Source organism: Saccopteryx leptura, chromosome 1, assembly GCF_036850995.1.
Source record: "Saccopteryx leptura isolate mSacLep1 chromosome 1, mSacLep1_pri_phased_curated, whole genome shotgun sequence".
Taxonomy (NCBI): domain Eukaryota; kingdom Metazoa; phylum Chordata; class Mammalia; order Chiroptera; family Emballonuridae; genus Saccopteryx; species Saccopteryx leptura.
In genome coordinates, this window is record NC_089503.1 from 259561803 (window position 1) to 259578154 (window position 16352).

At 49.4% G+C, this 16352-nt stretch overlaps 2 protein-coding genes across 2 annotated transcripts; one reads left to right on the forward strand and one right to left on the reverse strand.

Moving 5' to 3' along the window:
• Positions 1-6678: 6678 nt before the first annotated feature.
• B3GNT3 (UDP-GlcNAc:betaGal beta-1,3-N-acetylglucosaminyltransferase 3) lies at positions 6679-9197 on the forward strand. Its single transcript, XM_066361071.1, is given in 3 exon segments — positions 6679-7245; positions 8656-8695; positions 8698-9197. Coding segments are annotated over 3 exon segments (1107 nt in total).
• A 3436-nt stretch (positions 9198-12633) lies between these two features.
• INSL3 (insulin like 3) lies at positions 12634-14520 on the reverse strand. The gene is made up of 2 exons (XM_066361072.1): positions 14331-14520; positions 12634-12839 (listed from the first exon to the last, which is right to left on the reverse strand). Exons 1-2 carry the CDS (start codon positions 14518-14520, stop codon positions 12634-12636), a joined length of 396 nt encoding a protein of 131 aa, XP_066217169.1.
• Between the last annotated feature and the right edge of the window lie 1832 nt (positions 14521-16352).

Genomic DNA, 16352 nt, shown 5'->3' on the forward strand with positions numbered 1-16352 from the left:
TGCGGGAGGGGAAGAGAGAGACAGAGAGGAAGGAGGGGGGGGGTGGAGAAGCAAATGGGCGCTTCTCCTATGTGCCCTGGCCGGGAATCAAACCCGGTTCCCCCGCACGCCAGGCCGACGCTCTACCACTGAGCCAACTGGCCAGGGCCTCTAGGTGATGAGTTTTTGCTCAAACCAGATGAGCCTGCGCTCAAGCTGAAGACCTCAGGGTCTCGAACCTGGGTCCTCGGCATCCCAGTCTGACACTCTATCTATTGCGCCACCACCTGATCAGGCTTTTGTATTTTTTTGAAGTTAGAAGTGGGGAGGCAGTCAAACAGACTGACTGGGATCCACCCGGCATGCCCACCAGGGGGCGATGCTCTGCCCATCTGGGGCATTGCTCTGATGCGACCAGAACCATGAGGTGGTTCTAGCACCTGAGGTGGAAGCCATGGAGCCAACTTTGCTCCAATGGAGCCTTGGCTGCAGGAGGGGAAGAGAGAAATAGACAGAAATGAGAAGGGGAGGGGAGAGAGGGGGGAGAAGCAGATGGGCACTTCTTCTATATGCCCTAGCCGGGAATCGAACCTGGGACTTCCACACACCAGGTCAATGCTCTACCACTGAGCCAATTGACCAGAGCCTAGATCAGGCTCTTTTCTTTTTATTTTACAGAGACAGAGAGTCAGAGAGAGGGATAGATAGGGACAGACTGACAGGAACGGAGAGATATAAGCATCAATCATTAGTTTTTCATTGCAACACCTTAGTTGTTCATTGATTGCTTTCTCATATGTGCCTTGACCGCAGGCCTTCAGCAGACCGAGTAACCCCTTGCACAAGCCAGAGACCTTGGGTCCAAGCTGGTGAGCTTTACTCAAACCAGATGAGCCCGCGCTCAAGCTGGTGACTCAAGGTCTCGAACCTGGGTCCTCTGCATCCCAGCCCGACACTCTATTCGTTGCGCCACCACCTGGTCAAGCTGATTGCTTTCTCATATGTGCCTTGACTGCAGGCCTTCAGCAGACCGAGTGACCCCTTGCTCGAGCCAGCAACCTTGGGCTCAAGCTGGTGAGCTTTGCTCAAACCAGATGAGCCCGCACTCAAGCTGGCGACTTTGGGGTCTCGAACCTGGGTCCTCCGCATCCCAGTCCTATGCTCTATCCACTGCACAAGCACCTGGTCAGGCTCGGTCAGGCTCATTTTTAATTTTTATTTATTAACTTTACAGAGAGAGAGAAGGGAAAGAGAGAGAGAGACATTGAATTGTTTTTCCACTTATTTATGCATTTATTGGTTGATTCTTGTATGTGCCCTGACCGGGGATTGAACCTGCAACCTTGGCATATCGGGATGAAACTCTAACCTGTTTACTACTTATTTACTGTTGTATTATTTTCTATATGAACAACTGTGAACCTACTCCTGCCCCACCTTTAGATAAAGTATATCCCAAGTTTTTTAGAAAAACTTTTTAGTATACTGTAAATTATACTTTAGTGTGTGAAAAGTGTGCTGTAATCAAAAGGCTAGTAAAATGATGGAATAAAACAGATTCTGGAAACAGACCCAGTATGTAAGGATTCCTAACATAATAAGTATTTAAAGCTTGACCTGTGGTGGCACAGTGGATAAAGCGTCGACCTGGAATGCTGAGGTCCCCGGTTCAGAACCCGGGGCTTGCCCAGTCAAGGCACATATGGAAGTTGATGCTTCCTGCTCTTCCCCCCTTCTCTCTCTCTCCCCTCTCTCTAAAAATGAATAAATAAAAATCTAAAAAAAATTTTTTTAATCATTAAAGAACATATAAATTTTTGTATAACTGGTTCATTCATTTAACCAAACTCATTGAGTGCCAAGCCATGGTACTGTTTTAGGAACTGGAGATACAAGCTAACAAAATGGAGAAAATTTCCTTCCTTCATAATGCTTGTATTCTTGTTGTGAAGAGACCATGAATACAATAAATAAATAAATAATATAGTAACTTATGAAATGGTAAATTCAATAGAAATCATTAAAAACAGAGTAAGGACAGTAGAGGATGCAATTTTGATATTGGGAAAACTAGGTTGGGAGATAAAATACCTTTCTACAGTTTAAATCTTAATACAAAATAAAATCTGGTCTGATCAGGTGGTGGCACGGTGGATAGGGCATCAACCTGGGACACTGAGTACCCAGGTTCAAAACCTCAAAATCATTGACTTGAGTGCGGGCTCACCAGCTTGAGTGCGGGCTCTTTGGCTTGAGCATGGAATCATAGACATGACCCCAAGGTCGCTGGCTTGAGCCCAAGGTCACTGGCTCACTGGCTCAGCTGAAACCCCCTGGTCAAGGCACATATGAGAAGCAATCAAAATGAACAACTAAAGTGCTACAACAAGTTGATGCTTCTCATCTCTCTCTCTTCCTGCCTGTCCCCCCATCTCTCTCTCTCACTAAATAATAATAATAAATTCTGAACAGATGTTTTATTTAAATGTAAAAATATATTCAAAACATAGAAGAGGAAATTTTGGTAAATACATTAAAATCACAAGTAGAGAAAGACTTTCTACATATGACACAAAAGACAAATCAAACACAAAAATATAAACATTTGATTGCATAAAGATTATTAACTTCTATATAGTGAAAAGCTAGACAACCTGAAAAATAATTATACTATATGTAATACAAAAGGATCAATATATTTAACTTTTCAATCCAATGACAGATATAAACATCCCAATTTGAAATGGGCATAGGTGGTTTGTAAATGATGAAATACAAGTGCTGTGAAAAAATATAAGCAAAAGTATGTCAATATGCATTAGAACAAATATATTTGTTAATATTAAAACTATCAGTGAGAGCTAGCATAGGAGAGAAAAAATGTATGCTTTTGCATCTTGATGTGGAGAGGGATATCGATATTGATAGCCTCACTAGCATTCCTTTTGACACAGAATTTCCATTTTTTAGAATTTATCATAAGGAAATAGTAATATATAGATATTTGGTCTTAAAGGTGTTCATCATTTCTTATTGAACTTATTGGGGTGACATTGATTAATAAAATTATTTAGATTTCAGGTGTACAATTCTATAGTACATCATCTATATATTGTCTTATGTGTTCACTACCCCTCATCAAGTCCCCTTCCATCACCATTTATCACCCCTTCACCCTCCAGTTTATTCTTTTGACACATTTGGAAGTTCATAGCCTCATCCCAAAATAATTTGCCTTTTTAGATCTCCCAGACCTGCCTCTTAGAAGTGGAATCTCTGGGACTGGGAGCCATGCCAGGGTTGCCACAGCAACAAGACAAGCTCTGTGCCACCTGCAGGCGGGTCCACAACTGCTCAGGCTCCACCAGCTCATATCTACCTCAGGGCCTTTGCATCTGTTGTTCCCTCCCCTGGGACACCTTCCCCCAAACCTTAGCCATGCTGGCTCCTCCACATATCACACCCCAGCTTAAATGCCATCCAGTCTGACCTGTGGTGTTGCAGTGGATAAAGCAACGACCTGGAATGCTGAGGTCGCTGGTTTGAAACCCTGCACTTGCCTGGTCAAGGCACATATGGGAGTTGATGCTTCCTGCTCCTCCCCATTCTCTCTCTCTCCTCTCTACAATGAATAAATTAAGAAAAATGTTTTAATGTCATCCAGACCTCAAAATCCAAACCTGCCACCAGACTCCATTTTCTCCCTTGGCTTTTGTCACCTCGTATCATTTCATTGAGGGTTTTTGTTTTGTTTTGTTTTGGTTTAGTTTGGTTTTAGAGAAAGAGAGAGAGGAAGTGGAGGAGAGAGATGAAAAGCATCAACTCATAATTACTTCACTTAAGTTGTCCATTGATTGCTTCTCATATGTGCCTTGGCCTGAGGAGGGGGAGAGGCTCCGGTTTAGCCAGTGACCTTAAGATCATGTCAACGATCCTATGCTCAAGCTAGAGACCTCAGGGTTTTCGAACCAGGACCTCAGCGTCCCTGATCGATTCTCTATTCACTGTGTCACCACTAGTCAGGCTCCTTAAGGTTTTTTTTTTTGTTTTTGTTTTTGTTTTGTTTTGGTGGGTTTTTTTTACAGAGATTGAGAGAGAGTCAGACAGGGACAGACAGACAGAAATGGAGAGATGAGAAGCATCGATCATTAGTTTTTCGTTGCGCATTGCGACACCTTATTTGTTTATTGATTGCTTTCTCATATGTGCCTTGACCGCAGGCCTTCAGCAGACCGAGTAACCCCTTGCTCGAGCCAGCGACCTTGGGTCCAAGCTGGTGAGCTATTGCTCAAACCAGATGAGCCTGTGCTCAAGCTGGCAACCTCAGGGTCTCGAACCTGGGTCCTCTGCATCCCAGTCCGAGGCTCTATCCATTGTGCCACTGCCTGGTCAGGCTCCTTGAGGTTTTTATCAGTGTTTGTCTCCCCTCTTGAAGGTGTGGATTCTGTAGTGGCAGAAACATTTAGGTACCCTGTGCAATTCACCATTATGTTCCCAGCTCCCAGGAGATGGTGTAGAGGCACACAATTAATATTGGTTTCAATGAATGAATATATAAATTCATCCTGAAAGTCAGTATTTTTTCAGACGCTGAGGCAGCATTCATTCATTCATCATCTACTCCATATACTTTTTCTGAACACCCACTGTATATAACAAGCACTGTTCTGGGAGCTGGGAATAAAACGGTCAGCATGACAAGTCACTTGGAGCTAAAGTTCTGGAAAAGGAGATAGATAAGAAACAGTACATTTAAAACATTTTATTATATAATTTAGGAGGTGGAAAGTGCTGTGGAAGAAAGAAAAGGTAGAATGGGTGGGAATCAGTGAGATGGTGTGGAGGTCTCTCTGAGAAGGGGACATCTGAACAAAGACAGGAAGAAAGAGAGCTGTATACGAATCTCGGAAAAGCAGGCCAGGCAGAGGGGATGCCTCTGCGGTGGTCCTGAGGCAGGACAGTGCCCATCAATTTTGAGGTCAAAATCCCTAAAACACTTTTCGATGGGGTTCATTCCCCTCATTTTAGATGGAGACTCAAGAGGTCCAATTTCTTTCCCAAGGTCACAGAACAAGACCTGTGGGGTGGGAACTGAGACCCATTTCTGAGAGACCTCTAGTCCTTAGCTGGGCAGGGTGCAGAGACAGCGATGGGCACACTGGGGAAATGGCCTCGTGGATTGAGGAGGCAGACCTGTCCCCAGCACGGCACCAATTTGCAGCTCTGGATGGAAAAAGGAAGCCTCTTCCTTGCTTGCTCCCAGGCAATAGCTGGGTGGGGTTACTTGGGGCAGGAGGAGTCCACCAGAACCCCTGGTTACCCCACACTGTTCCAGGCCCCAGTGGGGAGAACGAGGTGACCCCAGACCAGCACGGACATCCTGAGGCAGGCTAAGGTAAGTGCTGAGATTCACACATTCATTCAGCACTCATTGAATGCCTGGTGCTGAGAGCTTCCTTCACACCTGCACAGCCCTGTGAGTTGGGAACTGTTCACATGCCCCCTTTATAGCTGAGGAGACCGAGGCCCGGGGTGTATAAGGCACACAGCCAGGAAGTGATGGAGTCGGTATTTAAATCCAGAAGTTGGGCTCCAGAGTCTTCACTCCTCTGGGGTTAGCCTATAAGTGTTTGCTGAATGAGTAAATCCTGTCTTGTGCCTACTCCAACCCTTCATGGTTCACTGGAAAAATAGATCCTCAAATTTAAAGCTAAAAACAGCACAGACACCACCTTCAGAGACAAAAGGACATCAAGGGAGTCCAGGGAAGCCTGGGAAAGGGATCTAGAAGAGAGAACAAGGGCTCTGCCTAGATATGAGGAGGGAAAGCTTCCAGGAGGAAAAGACATTAGAGCTGGGGTTCTAAAGTTTGAATAAGAGTTTGCAAGAGAGAAACTTAATAAAAATATTATTCATAAATGTATTCATTCAAACACTCCCTGCTTCCCCTATGTGTCTGCCTCATGCTGGTTGATACCTGGATCCCCAGTCTTGGGAAGGGAAAGCCAGACACAGACATACCTATGGGATCAAGACTGAGCCAGAGTGGGAGATAGGGCTAGAGGTACCAGACAGGGAACCAGGATTCTTCCTGAGAGGTCAAAGGGAGCTTCCTAGAAAATAGCTTCTTTGAGGTGAGTTTAAAGGAGGAATAGGAGTTTGCCAAAGAAGATAGCTCTGTTTGATACATGCTGGGCCTGAGGAGTCTAGAAGGAGCCAGGGGCCATGCTCAAGTCATAGGATCATAAAAAATAAGAATGGGTGATGGTTTTATTAGAATCCTATATCTCAGAGCTTCCTAAGGGGCAGGTGAGAAGGAAAGCAGGCAGGACCCCAGCAACTTTTGGCTGATAAAAAGGGGGTTCTCTGCCTCTTTCTGGAAGGCTCCTGGGCAGGGACATAAGGAGGACCAGGTTGGATATGGGGTTGGGGGCTCTGGTTGGCATTTCCGTGCCTCAGTTTCCTTTGTAAATATCTGTCAGAGTCAGCCTGGGTGGGGTGCTGGAGGAGGTGGGATGTAGGGGACTAGCTGGGGGTGAATTTCAATATGTTACCAACCTGAGCATCTGTATGCTGCAACAAGCTGTTGGGGTCCACAGGTGGCTAAGGAAAAATGCTTGGTCCATCTGGGCTCTTCAGTGAGTGTTATTCTCCCCAGGAGCCAACCCCTTGGACCAATCCCAAACCCAGGAGACCAGGATGAGGTGTCCCTGGTCCTTGTGGACAACGGTGGGCTTGGCTATGGTCCTCTGTACCTTCACTCTCCTCTTCCTTAGTGTGTACATGTCACCACCACCCTGCAGGGGCCTGAAAGAGCTGCTGGGCACCCCCACGTCTCTGACCTGGCCCCCTCCACCCACCCTCCCCTCCCCCACCCCCTGCCTGGCAAGCACTTCAGTGACCAAGCTGCCAGACTTCACACGGCAGCCACCGCATGTGCGCAACTTCCTGATGCACAAACACTGCCGCGACTTCCCGCTGCTGCAGGACGTGCCCCTGAGCAAGTGCACCCAGCTGGTCTTTCTGCCCCTGGTCATCAAGTCGTCACCCCGCAATTACGAGCGCCGGGAGATTGTGCGGCGCACTTGGGGCCACCAACGGAAGGTGCGGGGCGTCCACCTGCGCCGTCTTCTCCTGGTGGGGACAGCCCCAGAACCGCAGGAGGCCCAAAAGGTCAACCAGCTGCTGGCGATGGAGGCGAGGGTTCATGGTGACATCCTACAGTGGGACTTCCATGACTCCTTCTTCAATCTCAGGCTCAAGCAGGTGGGTTGGCGGGGAATTACCCGATCAAGGCCACCTGTCCTTCCTGCCTAGATCTCCACTATCTCTTCTGAGGGTCCCAAGGGGACCAGCAGACCCCCCCCCCTCACCCCACCCCACCTCCTTCTACTGTCTTTATGGGGTCTGAAGTCCTTTTTCTCTAGGGGAAGAAGGGAGAAAACGTAGGCTGGACAGAGGTCACAGGCCTGACTATAGGGGCCTGATGACCTAGGTTGAAATTCAGTCTCTGTGTTGCCCTTGATGATGGTTCACCTCTCTGTGCCTCAGCTTCCTCATCAGGGAGCTGGATGTTAATTGAATTCACCCATCTCTGAGGGTGAAGGATTCCATGAGAAGATATTTAGAAGGCACCTAGACCAATTCCAGGTGCTCACATAACATTGGCAATAGGGTGGGGGAGGGGGGCCCTGAACAGAACACATTCTGCTTATTTGGTCTGGTTCTGTCTTCTCATGAGGCCCAGTCTATGAGGTGAGTACTCGATAAAGATGTTTTTGATGGACAAGAACCTGTGAGAGGCAGAGAAAATCCACAAGCAGAGGAGAAATTGGAGGCTCCTAAGACCCATCCAGGTCGAGGGGTAGGTAAAGCAAGCTGCGTAGAGACCCAGTGGGGTGCCTGCTTCTAGTAGGTACTGACAGGTCTAGGTTCAAGACCTCAAGGGGCTACTTTTGTGTTATCTGACCTTGCTTAAGGCACGGACTCTGGACAGCCTCCATTTCCTCATCTGTGAATGGGATTAAAGACCATGCCTGCCTCCTCTGTTTGCATTAGAGATTCAAAAAGCAGGGCAGGCCCTGAGAACAGTACCTGGCAGGTAGCAAAGGTTATTATGGAGAAACTGAAGCCAAAGCAAGCAGAGAGCCAGGACCCTTTAACATGCCACATTCTTAGCGCAAAACACCAAAGCACATGGTAAATATCAATGACAAAAGTGAGTCTAGTCCCTATGAGGCATTAAGCCCACGATGGATGCTGGGAACATGACACAGGTAGGAGACACAGGCCCCACCCAGGGGGAGCCCAGAGTCTGGCGGAGGAGGTAGATGTGCAATGACAACCACACAAGTAATTATATAACAGCAGTGTTCGGCCGGACAGAGTGGGAAGGAACAGCAATAAGTGTAAATGAGACAACATTCTTGGCACTTTACAAAACATCATCTCTAAATCTCCAATAATCCTGCAAACAGGCCGAGAAATAATGCATGAATGGGAAGTTGGACTCTGAGGCACAGAGAGGAATGGTTGGTTGCTGAGGGCCTTGATCCCAGGCTCAGTTGACTGGGGGACATATCCACACCTGGGCTCAATGGGCTGGGGGGACCAACAGGGACCTGAGGCTGATCGTCCTACCCCTTAAGCCCACATGCTCTGTCCACCCACCTGCAGATGCTCCTCCTACAGTGGCAGGAAACTCGGTGCACCAATGCATCAACAGGGATGATGATGTCTTTGCACACACAGACAACATGGTCTCCTACCTGCAGGGCCACAACCCTGACCACCACCTCTTTGTGGGGCACCTGATCCACAATGTGGGCCCCATCCGTGTCTCCTGGAGCAAGTACTATGTGCCAAAGATAGTGACACAGGATGAGCACTGCCCTCCCTACTGTGGAGGTGGTGGCTTCCTGCTGTCTCGCTTCCCGGCTGCTGCCCTGCGCCGGGCTGCTCACACCCAAGACCTCTTCCCCATCGATGAGGTCTTTCTGGGCATGTGCCTGAAGCAGGAGGGCCTGAAGCCCAGCTTGCACACTGGTATCCGCACCGCTGGCATTTGGGCTCCCTCAGCTCGTTTGTCCTCTTTTGACCCCTGCTTCTACCGGGAGCTGCTGCTGGTGCACCGCTTCTTACCATATGAGATGTTGCTCATGTGGGATTCACTAAGCCGGCCCAACCTCATCTGTGGCAAGCAGATGCAGACCTTCTGAGTTGGTGTCAGGGCCCCTAGCCTCTAAGCTCCTGTCTCCACTCCCCCATAGAAAGGGGTAAGTAACATCTTCCTCCCTGGAAGCTGAGACCTTTGTCCTCCTAGAACACAGGGGATTGCCAAGGAGGGTTTGAGGAGTGAATATTTTGTGGCAAATACCAACATATCCTTCAAAACTTCCCCCAGTGCTGCTTAGACCATGTCCATCATCCTCCCTAGACTCTCACTGGAGGGCCTATCTCTTTCTGCAGCAGCTACTGACAAAAGCACTTCTACTAGGCTTCCAGCTGCTGCTGCTGCTTCCAGCCCATTTGAGTCAATGTCCCATATCCCAACTCCAGCCTTGATCATGGGCTGAACCCTAACCAATGGCCATCTTCTCATTAGCAGTGGACCTGCAGTGATTTAATCGTAGGTGAGTTCTGGCCATGGTTCAAGACCAATTGGGGGCCCTGGCCGGTTGGCCCAGTGGTAGAGTGTCGGCCTGGCGTGCAGGAGTCCCAGGTTCGATTCCCGGCCAGGGCACACAGGAGAAGCGCCCATCTGCTTCTCCACCCCTCCCCCTTTCCTTCCTCTCTGTCTCTCTCTTCCCCTCCCGCATCCAAGGCTCCATTGGAGCAAAAGATGGCCCACCCCAGGAGCTAGAGTGGCTCTGGTCGTGACAGAGCGACGCCCCAGATGGGCAGAGCATCGCCCCCTGGTGGGCGTGCCGGGTGGATCCCAGTCGGGCGCATGCGGGAGTCTGTCTGACTGCCTCCCCGTTTCCAGCTTCAGAAAAATACAAAAAAAAAAAAAAAAAAAAAAAAAAAAAAAAAAAAAAAAAGACCAATTGGAAATTCCTATGTTCACATGCAGCTAAAGCAAGAAGCATTTTTCAGCCAGGGAAAGGGGTTTAGTTACTGACCCCTTCTGGGTCTTTTTTTTTCTTTTTTAAAAATTTGTATTTATTGATTTCAAGAGAGATAGGAGGGAGAGAGAGAAATAAGAAAGCACTAATTTGTTGTTCCACTTGTTTATGTACTCCTTGGTTGATTCTTGTATGTGTCCTGACCAGGGATCAAACCCACAATTTTGCCATATTGGAACAATGCTGTAAAGAACTGAGCTACCACGCCAGGACTCCCTCAGATGGTCTTGGACCCCTCAGATGGTAGGAAGGCCAGAGAAGCCCCCTTCCTGCCTATAGTATTAAGGGCTCTAATGGTGGGAACATTGGGCTGAGGAAGGAGGCAGCTGCCAGGGGTCTCAAACTCAACTCAGCATGTGGGCCACAGAGCAAGATCACAGCCGTTAGGCGGCCGCACTAGGTCTACAAAAGGCAACTGTTACGCAACACCTTTCAGTGTCACAAAACGACCAGAAACTGTAGTTCGTGGATTAGTCTGCGGGCCGCAAAAAATTGTTCGGCAGGCCGCATGCGGCCCACGGGCCGCAAGTTTGAGAACTCTGTAAGTTAGACCATGCAGACTCGGTGTCTGGAGTCCCAGGCAGGACCTAGCCCCCACACCTAGGGATCCTCAAGAACTCAGGGAACCATATTGGAACTAGCAAGTCTTCCCTGGGCCCAAGGCCAATACACACACACACACACACCCCAGTACCCAGAGAAGGAGGAGGTTCAGGTTCCTGGGTGGCCCTGAGCTGTGGGGATCCAGGATTGGCCCCACCTTGTGTGTCTGATTAGGGAGATCCTAGCAAACTGATGAACCCAGCCCTGCTGTCCCTGAATGGGTGCCTGGGATCTGGGCCTCATAGGCACTGGGGTAGAGGCAGGGGCACCTCAGGCAGCAGAGTGCAGGCTGGGAAGTGGGTCCTCATGGAATAAAATGTTTTGTGAAGAACTGGATTTCTTTCCTTTTTTTTAATAAGTTTTAACTCAAACTAATCTACATTGATTTGTAAAAGTCTCATTTCCAGTAGAAAATATACACCAGAAGACAAAGTAAGGCTGCAGGAGTCTTGATCATGACAATCTGACTTTACCCCATCCCTGTTCATACGCCATGGCTCCCAGTTGCCCTCAGCGTAAACCCCCAAGACTGGTTCTCACTGCCAGCTTGAGGGCAGGCACAGGAGAGAGGGGCACAAGATGAGTCTGCTCCTGTATGCATGGGACACTGTGTCCACCTCAGCCTCCTGCTTCTGGCAAGTCTCCCAACACCACCCAACCTCCTCTCCTCCCTGGCTCACTTCTTCGCACTAGGACTGTGGCTCTGGTGTCCTCTGTCCTGCCTCCTCTTCCTTCTTTAAGCATTTATTGTTACCTATAGGTGTGCTGCACACCTTGCCCTATACTCTTTCCCAGCCCCATGGGAAGGGTCAGCAGATATGGGCCCACCTTATAGGAAGGAGGTTATATCATACAAGTCCCATCTTGTTATTGTTGTTGTTGTTTGTTTGTTTGTTTTTTACAGAGAGAGAGAGAGTCAGAGAGAGGGACAGACAGACAGGAACAGAGTGAGATGAGAAGCATCAATTATTAGTTTTTTGTTGCAACACCTTAGTTGTTCATTGATTGCTTTCTCATATGTGCCTTGACTGCGGGCCTTCAGCAGACCGAGTGACCCCTTGCTCAAGCCAGCGACCTTGGATCCAAGCTGGTGAGCTTTTGCTCAGACCAGATGAGCCTGCGCTCAAGCTGGCGACCTCGGGATCTCAAACCTGGGTCTTCCGCATCCCAGTCCGACGCTCCATCCACTGTGCCACCGCCTGGTCAGGCACAAGTCCCATCTCAAGATGAAGGGAGGATGCAAGTGAAAAGTATAGTCAAAGTTGGATCAATAAGCATCCACTGTGACTTGTTCAGATATTTGTGTGTGTGTATGTGCACCATTAAGTGGCATTAAACAACATTAAGGCCCTTCAAGGGGTCTTAACTTGGATCTGAATCCTGCATTTGACCATTCCCTCCCTGTCTGACCTTGGCAAGCAGCCATCTCCCTAGGCCTCAGTTTCTCCACTTTGTATTGTGATAACTCAAATTGTTATCAAGCTCCTAGAAGTGGTGAGTCCGTGAGTGCCAGGGGCCAAGCCAACACAAGGGTTTACCAAGCTTATCCCTTTTTCTTGAGAAAATGCAAAAAGCTGCTTTGAATTCTGCAGGAGTTTTATTTATTTACTACTGGGGAGACAAGACAAGGTGTCACAAATGCAGAGAAGGTGACGATGGTGCCTGGGGCTCCCTGGAGGTGAGACATTTGGCCCTTAGTATCTGGTGTTGCCACAAAACCAAGGGTCCTCCAAGCAAGAGTGTGGGTTTTTTTCCCCAAGTTGGCTCCACAAAAGACAAATGACCTGGGATAGGTGGTGAGTTCCTGTCCCAGGAGGTAACCAACAGTGTCCTCCTAGATATGGGTTTGATGCTGCTGTGTGGCGTCAGGAGTACACCAGACCAGACCTTCTGTCTTTGGCTCCTCCAGGCCATACCCCAGGAGGGCTCAGTGGGGACAAAAGGTCAGCAGGTCTTGCCATGTGCAGCCACTGAGGCAGCAGTGGCGGGCAGGGTTGGTGGCAGTTGCCCGGCGGTGATGGTGATGATGAGAGGCCTGGGGCAGGAGCTGTGGGTCAAGTACCAGCATGGGGTCCCCGTTGGCCACCAGATCATGGAGGAGATGTCGTCCTTCCAGCCATTGCAGCAGCTCACCTGGAGATAGAGTTCAGCATAGATGGGGGACCCCAGAATACCCCCATTCTGTGAGCCCACCCCTACATGCTCACATCCCACTGAATGCCCCACCAAACACTCTTCATTCACACATAAAGTGAGTACTTATTGAGTGCCTACTGTATACTGGGCACATTTAATCACCCATCCAGGTGTGTACACTTTTTAAAAATTTTATTTATTTATTTATTTTTAGATTTTATTTATTCATTTTGGAGAAGAGAAAGAGAGAGAGAGAGAAGGGGGAAGGAGCAGAAAGCATAAACTCCCATACGTGCCTTGACCAGGCAAGAGTGGGGTTTCGAACTGGTGACCTCAGCATTCCAGGTTGACAATTTATCCACTGCGCCACCACAGGTCAGCCCAGGTGTGTGCACTTTTTTTTTTTAATTAATTTTTTTTTTTTTTTGTATTTTTCTGAAGTTGGAAACGGGGAGGCAGTCAGACAGACTCCCGCATGCGCCCGACCGGGATCCATCCAGCATGCCCACCAGGGGGCGATGCTCTGCCCATCCGGGGTGTCACTCTGCCGCAATCAGAGCCATTCTAGCGCCTGAGGCAGAGGCCACAGAGCCATCCTCAGCACCCGGGCAAACTTTGCTCCAATGGAGCCTTGGCTGCAGGAGGGGAAGAGAGAGACAGAGAGGAAGGAGAGGGGGAGGGGTGGAGAAGCAGATGGGCGCTTCTCCTGTGTGCCCTGGCCGGGAATCGAACCTGGGACTTCTGCACGCCAGGCCGACACTCTACCACTGAGCCAACCAGCCAGGGCCTAGGTGTGTGCACTCTTAATCCACACCCACACTCAAGTCCTTAGCAGTGCACATTCCCATGTGCCACCTCTCACATGGACACATGGACACTTCACAGAGCAGACGACAGCAAAAGTGACATATGCCATTTTCATGTGCATGAATATGTACACAGTGGGTTCACATGGACACATACACACATCCCCGGATGAGCAAACATAGGTACATGCCCTCAAACCCTCTCCCAGTCCCCCCTCACCTGCCATGCTTGCCTCTGCACACCTATCTGCACCAAGGTCACACAGATGCATGAATGCAGGACACACGTGTGACATATGTGCACACAAACCTGTTTCGTCCCCTCGGCACCAGGGAGGAGGAGAGAGAGCACTGGCCTCCCGGAGCACAATTTAAGGGAGCACCAAAACTCAACAATCAAAATCAATCTATTTTAATGCAGTACTTTAAAAAATCCAAATTAATGCAAAACTGCATGAAGATCAATGTACCGAAACGGTAAAGGCAGCAAGACTGCCTCCTTGCGCTAGGTCTTGCATGGGTTCCTACAGGGCAGGGAAGGCATCCTCTATGTACTTGCACACAGCATGCAGCTGGCAGGTGGATCCCTGGCAAAACGCCCGCGGCCTGGACGCCCACCTGCTCCCTGTGCACCCGTCCCACTTAGAGACCCAGGAACACAGTTCCAGCCTGCCCCACTCACGGTCGCTGCCAGCCACTGGCCTCCTGGTCTCGGGGGACCAGCGTGGGCCCCCACACACTCGCACCAGTGCTCGAACAAAGTGGTGGCCACACAGCTTCTCTGGCACCTCCAGGGTGGGGGCGCGGCCCAGCGCTAGTCCCAGGGCAGAGCCCAGCAGCACCAGTGCCCAGGGGAAATGGCGGGGGTCCATGGTGGCAGAAGGTGCTGGAACCCAAAGGGCATCCCCCTTATAGGCTCTCAGCCCGCCGCAGCTGGGGACCTTGGAAGAAGGAGGAAGCACGTGAGAGGGCCCAAGGAGAGGGTCGAGGGCAGGGTCAGGGCCAGTTCAGTGTAAGCCTGATGCTGTTTTCATAATGACTTAATTAAGCTTTGATTATGGAGGCAACCACCTCACTGATAGCAATTTCCAAAAACATATGTTTGCCCAGCAACAGGATGAGTGCCAGGCGACCTTCCCCCATGAGGCTTTCTATGTTTTAGAGATCTTGGTTGATTTTGTAACTGATCATTTGGGCCACTTGCTTTTTCTCTTTCACTCTTTAAATTACCACTCTCACGTTTTAAATCTACCAATAAAGGATGAGTCTGCAAAACCCAAGGCCTCCAATCCTCAATGCCAATCAAAGCAGAACCCCAGACTTGAGCACGTTCTCTCTACCCCCACCTCACTGTGTGGCCTCAAGTACGCTGTGTCATTTACAGATGCTAAAAGAAATCAACTTTTATTTTTTTTCAACGTTCCCTGGTACTTATTGTGTCTTGTAATCACAATAAGAAACATAGGGGCTGGCGCAGCCACAACTTTGGTTATTGATAGGCTAAGATGGACGCAGTAAGGGTCTCTCTCAATGGGCCAGGGCTTTGGATGCACTTCCCTCAGGTAGACCACTGGCTAAGGAGTCTTTATTATTAACCTTTTAAAAGAAGTGAAATAGGTAAACTGAGAACTAATAATTTCACAGGGTGTTGGGGAGTGGCATTTAGCCAACGGAGACCAGGGACTTCCAGAATCTTGTTGTTATTAATGTACCCATGAGGAAACTGGGGCTCAGAGAGGGAACCCCACACTTGCTCAAGGCTGGACCCAGGGGCTGGGGGTACTGACCAGTTCTGCCTCTCTCACATTAGGGCCCCCTTGAGCTGGGCAGAGACTGGGAGACCCAGAACAAAGGTGACTATTTGCTCACCACCTACTGGGTGCCAGCCAGGTGTCCAGGAGGCCTTATGACCATGTTTTATCAAGAATGAAAACTAAGGCAGAGAGTCTGAACTGAAAAACTGGTCTTGCTCAAGCTTAGAGTAACCCTTCACCAAAGCAGGCAGCTTTTCCTGGGCTGAGAGATCTCTTTGTCTCTCTCTCCTGCTCTCTTTTCCTCCCTTCCTGCATAACTTTGTCACTTTCTCTGTCACTCTCCATCTTTCCAGCAGCCCTGAGGAGCACACAGGGGACCAGCTTGGCCCTTCTGATGTTGAACCCCTCCCCATAGCCTATCCCTCCCAACGGGACCTTGCTCTCTAACCCCTGCAGAACAGCCTGTTCCATCCACCCACCAAAAGCCTGTAATCAGCTCCCCAGGACAGAGCCAAGGCCAGCAGCTGGGACTGGGGAGAGGGCTTCTGTCCTTCGTTGTCCCAATCAATGCCCCATCCTGCTGCCTCTCCTCCTGTGGCTTGTCTTGAGGCCCCCACTGTGCCCACCAGGGGTCTCTATCCCCCAGCCCTAAGCACATTTCTCCCCAGCTTGCTCTCCTCACAAGGTTCCCCATCACTGAAGTACAGCAACAAACCATCCCTTCTACTGAACTCTTTATTCAACAAACAGCCCAGAGTCCCCTCTGTGCTCACCCTAGTCCAGCCCCCATGGAGCCTCCATGTCAGAGGAGGCAGAGCTGGACAGTCACCACCCCAGCCCTATGGTCAGAAGGACGTACAGGGCTTGCTGGGAGTGGTGAGAGCACACCAAGGAATGCTGCAGACGTAATAGCTGGGGTTTTGAGTGATGAATGTTTTCCAGGACAACTA